The sequence below is a fragment of the Ruditapes philippinarum genome, unplaced genomic scaffold, assembly GCF_026571515.1.
Source record: "Ruditapes philippinarum isolate M1 unplaced genomic scaffold, ASM2657151v2 ctg1501_1_1_1_1, whole genome shotgun sequence".
NCBI lineage: Eukaryota > Metazoa > Mollusca > Bivalvia > Venerida > Veneridae > Ruditapes > Ruditapes philippinarum.
This window is the reverse complement of record NW_026865261.1, coordinates 215,744-230,141: the sequence shown is the minus strand read 5'-3', so window position 1 is coordinate 230,141 and position 14,398 is coordinate 215,744. Positions and strand designations below refer to the sequence as shown.

General features: G+C 33.3%; 1 protein-coding gene across 1 annotated transcript in view; it reads right to left on the bottom strand.

Moving 5' to 3' along the window:
• Positions 1-1,943: 1,943 nt before the first annotated feature.
• Positions 1,944-14,398, bottom strand: part of LOC132728418 (A disintegrin and metalloproteinase with thrombospondin motifs adt-1-like) — a 37,416-nt gene continuing 24,961 nt past the window's right edge. The window contains exons 27-41 of the mRNA XM_060714063.1: positions 13,722-13,892; positions 13,256-13,334; positions 12,619-12,725; positions 12,214-12,292; positions 11,289-11,401; positions 10,328-10,507; positions 9,481-9,675; positions 8,722-8,904; positions 7,780-7,953; positions 6,726-6,811; positions 5,976-6,064; positions 5,241-5,420; positions 3,486-3,574; positions 2,764-2,921; positions 1,944-2,173 (exon numbers count right to left, since the gene is read on the bottom strand). Of these exons, the coding sequence (XP_060570046.1) occupies positions 2,012-2,173; positions 2,764-2,921; positions 3,486-3,574; positions 5,241-5,420; positions 5,976-6,064; positions 6,726-6,811; positions 7,780-7,953; positions 8,722-8,904; positions 9,481-9,675; positions 10,328-10,507; positions 11,289-11,401; positions 12,214-12,292; positions 12,619-12,725; positions 13,256-13,334; positions 13,722-13,892 (2,045 nt within the window). The 3' untranslated portion in view covers positions 1,944-2,011. The remainder of the gene's footprint in view (positions 2,174-2,763; positions 2,922-3,485; positions 3,575-5,240; positions 5,421-5,975; positions 6,065-6,725; positions 6,812-7,779; positions 7,954-8,721; positions 8,905-9,480; positions 9,676-10,327; positions 10,508-11,288; positions 11,402-12,213; positions 12,293-12,618; positions 12,726-13,255; positions 13,335-13,721; positions 13,893-14,398) is intronic.

Here is a 14,398-nt window from a genome sequence, read left to right as displayed (position 1 = left end):
TATTCTTCACCTTACACTTTTTTTTATCAATATTCACCTAACACTTTTCTCTGAAAAACACTTTCTTTGTATCGTTTTTCACCTTATACTTTTTTTTCCAGTCGTGGAGACAAACGCATTTTTTGTATCAAACACAAAATACTTGCAAAACTTAAATCTAATGAAAGTAGTAAATCTGACCTTGGACAAAAATAATGCCTCCATGCTGTGTATAGTACATTTTAACACCTTTTATCTATTTCTTGTATACGTGACCGACAGACACACTACACTGTTACACAACGGATTTTGCTTTGTCTTTGAAAATGTATCACATTCAAGTTAAATATTCTTATTGTTATCATTTTTATTTTTGTTTATATTAGTCCTTAAAACAGACACCTGGAAGTGTTATTGCAAATGGTTCATCTTTAGACATTGTAAGCTTTGTTGTTATATGAATTTTGGCCTTCTTTCACTTAGGACCCACTTAGTGAAAACAAACATGGCTAGCAATAGTATCTACTTTGAAAACTGCTTAATATAACATTCTTCACACAATTTCTATTAATCTAACCATCGATTATCAATATGAATTATGTTTCAGATACCATACTTAAAGTCTTGATGAACTAACAAACATATCATTAAAACCTTATGAAACAATTATCCATCACAAATCACTAATACAATGTGGGTTTCCATTTCATTCCACAGAAATAAGGTTTGTTTTTGAACTACTATTCAATTCTGACTTGACACTTACGAACTTTCGCTTTATGTATATGCAGTATTTCGATTGAGCTGAAGTCAGTGCGCGAGCATGCGCTTTGCCATATCTCGTTCAGTTACCGCTCACGTTTTAAACCGTTGCTATGAAGCGACACTAAGTGTACATGGCTTTTTCAACTAAAATATCAGACAAACACATTAAAACAATACACATAAACTACACATAGATGTTTTCCATATTAATATTTTGCATTTGAAACTGATAGTCAAACAAATATCTCAATATTCTTACCGATTTAATGTATTGTGTACATGTGATGACAGCAACGCTGTGTGTTAAATGACTTTCGGTTCAGAAAATTCATTTGTTTACCATCAAAACTCATATGTTTACCATAGGAACCATATGTAGATAAAAGCAAATTATACAAAGGTAAAGAAAAAATTGTCCATTTCTGAACAAAAAATCGAATAAATAAATACAAAGTCTTTTTAAAAGGTCCCTTCTTTGAGTTCATTTGAAAGGGGAATAATTTGGTGGAATTTTAGACAGGGAAACATGGAGTTATCATTCATGGCTAGGGAATATGGCGGACTGAAATCACGCAAGCAAGTTTGTAAGTGCTTGAGGCATCATTTATATTTTATTATTACCATTACTATCATTATTATCATTGCATAGTTAATCTTGATCGTTATTCGTAAAAATATTTTGATGAAAGCCAAAGGCAATTGTTTTAACATTTTCTACCAGTAAATGTGACACTTGGATTATAAGATGTACAATAGATTGTGTAATTTGTTTCAACATATCACTATTAAATAACTTTATTTTCAACCGACTCCGTGGTCAAGGGGTTAGAGTCGATGATTTATAATCCAGTTACCTCTCTGGCGTGTGTTCGATCCCCGGGAGATGCTTTGGAAGTTTAGCGCGGAGGGAGGTATAAGACTGAAATACTGTTGGAAAAGGCGTAACATGAAACAAACAAACAAAAACTTTATTTTCCCTCTTTTCGCATTATGTAAAACAAGTTAAAGAATCGGTGCACTGTAACGGCATCTATAAATAAAGAAATTATGTTAATAAGTGATTACATACGTTAACAGTAAATGTAAGGTAGTTTGACATATATTTTAAACTTTTGTTAATTAAAATAGACAATTAGATATGATCGTGTTTGCCATGTGAAATTTACTGTACATAATAAAAAAAATGAGGAATGAAGAGGTTTCAGATTAACCATTTTATTAGTGATTGCATAGGAAATCATTCGAAAAGTGCACTCGTTTGTTTCTGCTATCCGCTGTGCATTTTCTGTTGAATCCAGGAAAGATATGACGTCACTCTGGTGTACACGCCGGGGCTCATACTCTTACCACATTCGTCACCCCAGCTCGTCACGCCGGCAATCTCCCAAACACCGTGATTCTGACATACCAGTGGGCCTCCGGAATCTCCCTTTAATGTTAGTAGTTTATATTATGAGGGTATAAAGGGATCTATGCAACTATTTAAACAGCTCAAATCTCGAAATTTTGGGAGAATAATAATAATTATAATAATAATATTTTAGAAAGAAAGTTAACTTTCTGTTATTTTTTATGCTTTGAAATCGGTATGATTTAAATCAATACTGTTGATATTCAGCGTATTAATTAAGAGTGAATTATTATAACATGGAACACTGAAAGTGCTTTCTGTGCTTGGAAAGTTTGATTTTACTTATATTGCCTCTGTAAATCTTGGAATTTTGTAAAGCAATAATCAATCAATCAATCAATTAATCAATCAATCAATCAATCAATCAATCAATCAATCAATAATAAAAATGAATGAATGAATGAATGAATGAATGAATGAATGAATGAACGAACGAACGAACGAACGAACGAACGAACGAACGAACGAACGAACGAACGAATGAATGAACGAACGAATGAATGAAGGAAGGAAAATTTATTGAAATAAAAAAAAAATAAGTGAATATAATAATATGAAAACATAAAAATAAATAAACAGATGAAAATAAATAAATACTAAATTAGTACCTGGCATGTGTCTTTCCCTCCACCCTGAATAGCCCCAGCACACAAATTTGTGTTGAAGACGCTGTTCCAACCCATTAGAGATCTACATCTATAGTTGGTGATAGTGTCCAGGTTAACATACATGAGGTATCGGGTACCTGGAGCATTTCCATCGTCGTCTAAAATACAGCAAACGTAGTGCTTAAAAGCACATTCAGCCTCAAAAATATTTTTGTTTTTATTTTGTAATATATTTTCATTTCTGGTGTCATGTAGAAACGTCCAAAGAGTTACTGATTGGCCATATACCTACCTGAGCAATCATTTTTCTTCTTGTATAGCTATAGTGAATACGTATTTTGTATGGAGGTCAAACTACTTCTTTGTTTACAGATTTGCTACCTTTATTTATAAACATAAACTCTGCAATAAATGCAATAAGCGTGTTTTTAATCCATAAAATAATTAAATTACTTAACTCATATTTATTTTTATACAGATAAAAGATATAAATCCATGGGGAAAACTGTGCTTTTTAAATGTAAACATCGAAATGCAAGAAATTAATTTCAAATCAATCGTCCTATCAACTATAAGGAAAGCAATGTATGCAGGTGAAAATGATGAGTCATATTGTCTTGATGCAATTTTGTGGATAGAATATTGCTGAAAAGTGTTTAATTTTACACAAAATTAACGAATCTGATCCCGCTGATATGAAATGCAACACAAAGCTTATTTACCGTAATAAGTTGCTCCCCATCCGGACGCCACACACGTGTCGGAATCAAACGCATCTTGTGATTTTGGCAAACACGCTGGTCGAACAAATCTGCACCATAAAAATGTCAAGTATTCATGATATTGATCAAGCAATTTTTTCTTTCAATGATAAGGCAGTTTGTTCTCTTTTATAAATAACTTACTTCTCTCAAATCTAGCATTTGCCCCACTACACTTATAAATCACTTTATCCTATTTGTTTCTTAATAACATACTTTCCTAGTATCAATCAAAGGGCTGCAGCTTTATGGTATTTTCTGATCTTTGCAATCTAAATCATACTGACTATCTTTATGTACTTTCCTGTATAAGTTTATTTTTATATACTATAATTCATCTTACGCAGCGACAGCGTTTTGATTTTCTTCTATAACAGTTTGAGATTTACATATGGAAATTTGCATGAAAAAAATAGAATTGCCTCGACTAGGATTTGAACCATAGGCCTCTCTCACCCTCAACGAGACCGCTTACCTCTGCACCACGGCGAAATTATACATATGAACCTTGAATAAAAACGAATACATTATGTAATTCTAAATTGAGAATTTCCATTTCGTGTTTTTAATCCTTATTAATTTCGAGGTATTTTGTTCACGATAAACGTGTTGTTTAACACTGATGAAAATAATTTATCGAAAATCTTCTCGCCAAAACAGTCCGACATGTATATATTCCACTACTCGACAGTCAGATTTATTTGTGTACTACGCTCTGGAGTATTCGGTAATCGGCATAGCTAAAAATAGCATTTTCATTGATTAAAATGATATTCATGATAATCCGAAGCTTTACGGAAATAGCCGAAATTTTTCATTGGGTAAAAAAGATATTCATCCGCGAAATTTGTGATTGTAACCTCATATTTCTATTGACTAATCTAAACTTTTAATGCACTGTAATTCGTTAAATGCCTACATTAAAAATTATTCTTTCTTTTAAATTGCTGGTTTTTAAGCAGTTTTGAGTGAGAACTACTTTGCGTTGTTAGGACTGTTAGGAAATTTTGTGTTAGACCGTGGATGTTAGCTATGTATTTACTGATCTTACGATCAGAAAATACAAAAACTGACTCCCTTCTTATTATAATTTTCTTCCCCTCCTTTTAAACGTGTGTATTTCCTTCTTCTTACATATTTTATTTATTATTTTATCAACAATCACATATTTCCTTCTTATTCAATATTTTATTATTTTTATCAATCACGTATTTTCCTTTAATCAATCAACAATCCCGTACTTTCTTCTAAACGATCGCATGTTTACATCTTATCAATCACGTTCTTTCTTCTTATCAATCACACAATTTCCTTTTAATCAATCACGTTCTTTTTTTTATCAATCACGTACTTTCCTCTTATCAATCACGTACTTTCCTTCTATCAATCACGACCTTTCCTTCTATCAATCACGTACTTTCCATCTATCAATCACGTACTTTCCTCTTATCAATCACACGTAATTCATTGTAATATAATAAATACTTTCCTCTTTATTGAACACTTATTTCCCTCTTAAAATCATTTACTAACGTTTACATTTTACACTTTCTACCACTTGCATTCAACACTAATTACCGCTTGCAGTCACCACATATTTCTGCTTGCAGTCAACACTTACTTTCGCTTGCATTCAAAACTTACTATCGCTTGCATTCAACACACTTCCGCTTGTATTCAACACTAACTTCGCTTTAGCAATTATTCAACACTTACTTCCCTGTAATATCTATCTTCTTGTTAAGCTTGATAAGAGCTATATCATTCTTGGATTTGTCCGAGTCGTAGTGTTCATTGACATAGATATGGCTGGCATGTATGACGTTACTACCATAGACGTGTTTCTGATCCTGAATGCCAACACCTACTGACCATTCTCGTGCCGTCGTTCCGAGGCTAAAACATTCAAATCAAATTAACATTTATACGGCAAGCGTTTTTTGTTTAGGAAATATATATCAATATTTAGTGAACTGTTGAAGAATAATCATGGTTCGATTCCAAATGTGTAGATATGAAATAGGCCTGAGAGATTAATTGCAAAGCTTTTGAACGATAAACTGTCGTGCATTATTACATTGTGATACACGAACAAACTTATCTAACATGCCAATAAAAAAAAAGATTGAACTAATTTATAGATTACATATGTAGTCCTTGAAGATAAATGCCAAAATTACTGTGTTCATATTGTTACATTTATAAATTGCAAAATTAGAACTTGAAGATAAATGCGAGGGTAACTTTTGTAACAATTAATAGTCCAAATTGAGACTTGAACTTGTCAATAAGTTATTTCGTAAAAAGTTACATCACTGCACTCTGAAGATAAGTGGAAATACAGAACACCAGAAAAGTCCAAGTTTGGTGCTTAAAACTCTTCAAATTTAAAATAAACTTAATAAAGTCAGTTAAAAACAACGTTTTATCCCGAAATTCTTCAGTACTTACTCTTCAAAACAGTGAGCGGCAGTCAGAACCCACTGGTCGCTGATAAGTGTTCCACCACATAAATGTTCTCCGAAATATCGCAACGATATCTAAACATGTAAAATATGAATTGATGTTAACCTAACATAGAAGCGAAAATTATAGAATAAACGTAAGATTATATACAAAGATACAATTCGAGTAGGTTTTTATTTCATATCTTATAATTCTGGATGTTTGCAGCGTCATTTTTCATTGAAATATCATGGCGTTTGCACTTTCTCTTGTATATTATCGACTTCTCTTAACTTATAAAGTTATTTTATTTTCTTTCAAAGAAAATAAATTGTGCTGTATCATAGTTTCCTTCTTAAGATTTTTGTCAGGTTATAAGAACGTTGTCTAAAACAAACAACAAAAAACACCATTGTTGCAAAATAACCATCGCTCAGCATCGCTAGATATATCAGTTTACAATCGTTTAAACTGGGTCATATAAGCTGTTAAAATCTCTAAACTAACAATCTCTAGAGAAAATTTCCTTCGTCGTGTACCTTTTCTTTATTTTTAAAATTTTCAAACTTATAACGTATCTCATCGTCAAACATTTTCGCAAGATCTTTTACAAATTAGTAAGTAGCAAATAGTGCAATTCTTAAATAATTCCAGATCATATCTAGTTTCTCAACTTAACAAAGCTTAAAATTGGAAACGCACAATGAATTTATCATGTTTCGAATCACCAGTTAATAAAAAAAAGGTTTTATGCACCTGCCAGGGGAACTGGCCATGTTGCGCAAGTTTTCCGCCAACAATTTTAGTAGTTGTACCAGTTACAAGCGTCGTACCGCATGAACCTGTTAATTGAACGTAAAACTGATATAATATAACATGAAACGTTTTTCAGACATCACTCATATACTCGTATAAGTCAGTTTTCTGATATGTCACTGCGAAAAATCTACTGATATACGGGAATATACGGTCCCGTATATTTGACATATACGGGTGTGTACGGGATGTATTTGTCGAATGTACGGACCAAGTATACGAGTCCGTATAGGGAACACCGGGGTATACGGGAAGTCCGTATATGCATCAGGCATGTACGGAATTCTGTATTTGCCCCATATACATGTAAGTATATTTGTTCGTACTTTTGAAGTATACGCAGAATGAAATACCGTATACTGACTTTATGAAGGTTGTTATCCTTAGTATACTTTAAATATACCAAGGATATACGGAACCGTATTTTCTACATATACAGAGGATATACGTGAAACGTTCTTCCGACTTCCCTCGTATACTCGTATAAGTCAGTTTTCAGATATATACATACTACCGATTTATAGTTTTACTGATTTATGACAAGTAGATTTATTCCGGTTTCGCTGATTAATAACCTAAGAATTTTTTTCAGATGTCACTTATTTAACGAGCATATTGTTTTACTCATGCAAGATTCGTACCATTCGTTATATAGATGCAGTTTTAAAAGCTGAGTTTGAACTTAATTTAATGTATTTTTGTTTATAGACAACAACAAAAAACGACAACAACAACAACAAATTAAAATGAATATTTGATCCGCATATACTTTTTCTTAGAATAATTATGTAATGATATACTAAGATCATGCAAGATTTAAATACTTACTACAGACATCCTGCAGTTTTCATTTCACTACAGTTGGATATTCATGTTTAACACTAGGATACGCCTTTCATTCTGCATTTATTGAAGGATTGCATGCTTTACAAATAGATGCAAAAATAAATAAATAAAAAAAGATAATACAAAAATAAAATAGAATCGGGCATACTTGTAGGACAAGCCTGCAGATGACAGCTCTGTGATTGCGTAGAAACTCCCGAGCAGGTGCTCCCTCCATGGGCCGGTGTTGGGTTGGTACAGCTTCGGTGTCTTGAGTGCGTTGCCGACCCACATGTCTGTGTGCATTTATCCCAAGATGACCAGCTTGTCCAACCGCCATCAACTAAAACAGTGAAAAGCATATTCCAGAACAAAGAGTTCTTATTTCATGATAGATTACTTTTTTACGTAACAGTGTAAGCCTTTTTTCAATTTAGTTACGCCGTCTACCACTTTTTTGTGTCCTACCAGCAGTAGGATGTACATCCGGTACATGTATAGACTACTCGGAGAACGTTTCAGGGCGATTAAAGCATAAACAATTGAAAATACGAACTTTCTTATGTGTTTGTTTTGCTTTTGTTTTGTTTCAGAGGGATTTAAGCGATATTCCGTAGCGTGAACAATTGAAAAATACGAACTTTTTTATTTGTTTGTTTTGCTACGGATCCACGCAGGGTACCATATCTATTTAAAATTCACACATACACAATTTAACAATAAATATATATGACATTAAGCAGTTTCAAACTTTCAAATTTTAAGTACACTGATATTTATATGTGTTATCAGTGTAGTTTTAATTTGTATACACCTGCTAAAAATCTTTAAAAACAAAGAAGTGGACAACATTTCCAAGATAACATAAGCAATGCAACTATAAAATCGTTGGGCAGAAAGTGGAACAATTAATATAATTTACCTAACATGAAACGCAAATAACCCTTTAGTCAAACGACGAACTTGTTATAGCACATTTTGCAAGTAAACAAAAGTTTTGAATATGAGAATTTAAAGACTAATATTTTCATGTGTTTTATGTAAGGCAGCAAAATGTATCTCTATGTTTGATTTGATAAAAATCAAATTCAATTTGGCAAGTCTCTCTCACCTGGTGACGGTCCTACGCAATCAGTCATTTGACACGGTTGTGTGTCTTTCTCGTTTCCATTACAAGGTTGGCCTCCATGACTTGGTCTAGGATTATTACAGTACCGCCATCTTGCTTTGGTACCCGACCCGCATGTGTGAGAACAAGCAGAGAACTGTAACCAGTTGCCCCACCCGCCATTTACTATAAATAGTAACAAAAGAGATATTATACATTTAATTTGCATACAAGCATTCAACAAAACATTTATATAACGGAAAGGAATGAAAACGAAAGACAATACGAAGTCTTATATAATTTTTCTTCTGTAAAGACACTTCACTGATTTTATAAATAAGCTCCTTTTGAGCACTTAGTGCCTCTAAGGATTTGTTTGTTTAGTTTATCGGCGCACCAACACAATTAGGGTAATATGGCGCCAAAACGGAAACATGATTTTGGCTAATCTCACGTGTTACAAACTTACTAAGCTTAAATAGGGATCGAAACCACCTCAACTGCTGGAGCTTAGATATGCATACACTCCAATAATTGGGATCCATTTGCATTTTAGGATTACTCTAGGATAAACGGTGGCTGTAATTTAATGCTTCAATCCGTAAAAGGAAAACCCTCAGCCACAAGGATGATTAAACAGAAATAAAAGAAAATATAAAATGAATAGCAGTATTTGATAATTTTATGTGAAACAGTACATTAGAATAGGGCATTGATTAACAGTACCCGTGATTAATGATTAATGATTAATGTACCCGTTACCTGGGCAATCGGATCCACTACACGAGCAAGACTCTGTGTGACAGGCGATTGTTTGCTGAGAAATACCGAGACATGGATGTCCGTTTGCGCTGGGTTTCGGACTGTCGCAGATACGGTATCTAGATTGATACCCGGTGTCACAAGTCTTTGAACAAGTGCTGTAGGTGCTCCAAAGTCCCCAACCGCCATGGATAACTTAAAATAAAGACATTTAAAAATAATCTCTCTAAGTGTATAAAATTGTAAAGAGGGAATTACATTTAACATGCCAATAATAGTATATGCTGAACATGTGCTTTTGGTGTTTTATTAAAAATTTCATTCACATAATCGGTGTAACAATTATTTAGCTTATAATATGCAACCCTGCTACTTTTTAATGGGACTGTTAGCTCAGCAAAATTGAAAACATCTATTCCACGTACATTTTGCAGGGTCATCAGCTAGGTTGGTAAAAGTTTATATGCGAGTTTTAGCTTTTACATCGGTTTGATTAAGTTTGATTATCAGAGATGATGTAAAAAGTGCGAAATTGCTCACGTTCCTAAACATCGGCTAAAGCGATATTCAAATTTCAACATCGAAATGTAATGGAAATCAATGATCCCGAAGAACCGATAAGGTATAAACAAAGGCATGTTTGACAAAATATGCGAATGTTACGCGACTATGCAATATTATACATGAATTTTACATCTATAAATAACTTAAGCTTCGGGACATGCCGCTTGGAAAAAAAAAACCCTTTAAATCCGGGACATGCCGCTTGGATAAAAACCCTTTAAATCCGGGACATGCCGCTCGGATAAATATCTGAAAATCTGGGACGTGCCGTTGGGATAAATACCTGAAGAACCGGGACATGCCGCCAGGAAACAGTTCTGTGTATCGTAGCTGTCGCCGACGCACTGTGCACCACCGTGAGCCGGATGTGGGGAGTTACAATAGCGGTAGCGAGTCTGTGTACCGGTATCACATGTCCTAGAACAGGCCTGGAACGCGGTCCATTTACCCCAGCCTCCGTTAACTGTTTATTGATGATGAAATAGTTTGTGTGTGTGAAATAATGACAATCATTACGTTTTTACAGTCATAATATTCATAGAGTATCCGTTTGAACGGAGCTAGACTTTAAAATATTCACAGTTTATTAAAGATCCTATATGTTTTGTGTTTGATATTGAGTTTGTACCACACTTACAAGAAATTATATACATGTATGTATGTATATAATTATGCAAATAAAACAATTTTCAAACATCGAAGAATATGTAAAATATGTACTGCAAATATGTGTGCACGTTATATTTAATCAATAAACTATATGCATTCATTTCTAGAATATATAGAAAATAAATTTCTAATTACCTAATTACTTTATTTACATGAAATGTTAAATTTGGTAATATCTTTATAAATAATGCTTATTTGAACTTACAATATTGACAAATCTTAATTTGAGCATCATATTTATGAAATAAAGCCATAAAACTTGTGTTACAGGATCTTTAAGTCGTGGTGAGAAAATTTTAAATGCTAGATTAATTTAAACATATGTTTATGATTTATGGCAGATAAACAAATAATGTCCTCTTTTCCTGTACATTTCCTGGCCTCAATTGTTAGTGTCTTTCGATACATAAAATTAGACAATGCTATATATTGACATCTAAAGAGGACGCTATCTGTTTTATCCAAGGGGGCGTACAAGTCTTGAATAAACCGTTTATTCTGTTAAGTTCCGTAAACATTCTAAAAAGATAACTTGATAATCCAAAACTTGAAAACAAAAATAATATCCCACAAACCTGGACAAGATGGCCCATGGCATGGACATGATTGCGTATTACATGTTTGAGTCGCCACGTCATTTCCGGGACAAGCATGGCCGCCTCCGGAAGGTCTTGGGTTATCACACCATCTATGTTTGTTAAGTAAGAAACGTTCAAAGTTTAAGAAAATGTTCCTTCTTTCTTGTACATCCAAGAAGATGATTTAAAACATGGTTATATAAATTTGTTCGGATATATATATTCGTGATACGTGTGTTAAACTATGGCGGATCTTAAATTATCATAAATGCATGAAAAGATGAAGTCAATGAAATGGTTTACTCCCATTAGCATTTTATCATGGTATTTTAGAATATATACTTATTTTTATAGTGTAATAATGTAATACTTTGTTTAAATGTAGCCGTAATACTATAATAAATAGCCTTTAAAATGTCAAATGCTTTGATAATACGAGCGTGTAAAGGCGGCAGAGTCTTTCAAATCTATTTGAAATACCCTGGTAAAGACAACAGCAAAACAAGCTAGGATTGAATCAATGTTTAAAGGATTTTTGCAAGCAATAAGCCACAATGTCAAGGTGATACATTTAGTTGTGTTAGCCTTGTTTCAAATAATAAGGAATACCATTTATTGTGAGAATTTAACGTTTGTCAAATAAATCAGTAAACCAAATTAATCCAGATGTCTGTTTATAATAAAAAATGAAGCATGGCTTTCCACCTAATATACATCCATGCCAGCTAGTTTATGCAATCTGGCATTGTTCTGTACCGTTAGTAACTAAATTGTTGCACATTGATACCATCATGCTGGTAATGAACATTGTTCTTGTTCAAAGGAACCAAAGTTCATTACACGAAGCTTAGCAGTAAATGTTATGTAAGACTGATAAGAAAAATGTATCGAAAAAGCAAATGATTCGTCCAAGAAACAATACCTGTAGCTTGTTTGTGTACCACCTCCACAAGAGTGAGTACAGGCTGATACAGACGACCATGCTCCCCACCCACCGTTCACTGTATTTGATATATATAAATTACAATTAAGACATTTCTTGTTGATAAATAGTTCTCACGTGTCAAATAATGTCTTACGTGTCGAAGAGTCTAGACATTCTTTGTAAGAAAAAGTGTTGATAGGTTAACTATTGGTTAATTAGTAAAGTTAAACAATCAGATTATACATGTTATTATAAGCATTAATGTAAACAATCATAATATATTGTGTCAAAGAAACGGACATCACTAATCTTAACAATCACATTGTTTATTGTGAAATGATCCGTTGTTTACTGATTAAAGAAGTAAACTAGTTACGTATTGTAGCATGTGAAAGTTCTTACCAACACCTGTATGACCGGGACATGCATTTGATGAGCACGAGAGCGTCTCGTAGCTATGTCCGGCGCAATCCTGACCACCATATGCCGGAGGAGGGGAGTTGCAATATCTAAAACGGAATTGAACAAAGTTTTAAACGACGAAGACTTCAAATCGAATATAAAATAAAACAGTTGAGCAAAGGTATCGTTATCATAATGACAAAAGTTTAATATATAGTTTAATAGTTAGCCCTTTCCACTAAATATCTGAAATGAACTTTTTCCATTTTTATTCTGGGCAAAACCATTCATAATCGTTGGTACAAATTCAAAAATACGTACTGACTGAAAAGCAACATGATCGGATAGCACGGATATGTCGGTTGATCTCGACATAATATATTCTGCAGTAGCTAGGGTTTCAATAACATTGCATACGTTATAAGACTAAATCAACAGCATATCATAATGAAGTCCAAACCATGCTGTAGATTTGTAGACTTTTGACTGAATAATATTCTCTCACATATTCTATTTATTTGCCAGTAAAATAAAAACATATGTTTCTGTCAATAAGCATTTACTTCCCTTGATGAAATAGAATCCAAAACGAGGCTAATGTTGGAATCTCATTTACATAAGCGCATTCTAAACGTACCTATATCTGGATTTTTTTCCAGTACCGCATGTTACCGAGCAGGCCTGGTAGGACGTCCAGTGACCCCATATACCATTTACTGTAATAACAAATTGCCTTTAAATCCTACATCCTGTTAATTAATACTAGTAATATAAAATTCAAACATTACAGTTATATGATTTATACGTATGCACATAGTTATGCTGGACTCATGATCAGCAATTTATGTTTAATTTGTTCCTCGAAGCAATGCCTATCTCTAATATTACAAAGTTGTCATTTAAGTTGTGATGTAGAATTAGCAACACATGTGGTCCCTAAGCGACGTGACCTATATTAGTTCAAGTTCAGTATAAAATGCTCGTTTACATTATGGTTCTTACAAAACTCTGCAAGTAACAAATGCGTACTGCATATAGCTAACCCGAACAGAACATTAGTGTACATAAATCAAAACAACAAAAATAAACAACAACAACATTACTTGGGCATCCTTTGATGTGACACGGCTGAGTTTCGTGATGCTCCCCTACACAATATTGGCCATGATGACTGGGTTTCGGGTTGTTACAATAGCGCCATCTAGACTGTGTTCCAAATCCGCACGTGCGTGAACAATCAGTGAAGTTTGTCCATGATCCCCAGTTTCCGTCAACTAATAGTTGAAAAATTGTCAATCAAGCTTGAAGGCTATTTAGTTTTCTTATTTTAAAAATATAGAAAAGATGCAGCTTTATTATTAACAATATAAAACCTATAAAACGAAATTACTGCATGCATTTATTCACTGTAATTAGGTGACATTAGAGCTTGCATTATTTGATGGAGACTCCATCTTGCTTAATGGAATTTGAAATTTATACTTTACTGAACTACATCATCGCTGACAATAATTGAATTTCAACTTCACAGACAATTTTTCATGATTAAGATAGATGCCATATTTGTGTAAAAACGTTAAAAGTCTTTGTTATTGACCGTGTTCAAGGGCGGTTTAAACCGATGGTTGAAACGTTACGAAATGAGATATATATGATAAAAAATGGAAATACACAGTAGTAATATTTTGTGCTTTCCCCATGTAATTTAACATAGCACTAAATATACAGGCTGATAAAATACAATTATGACAATCTTGCATGTTTCGGAATGTTTATAAAC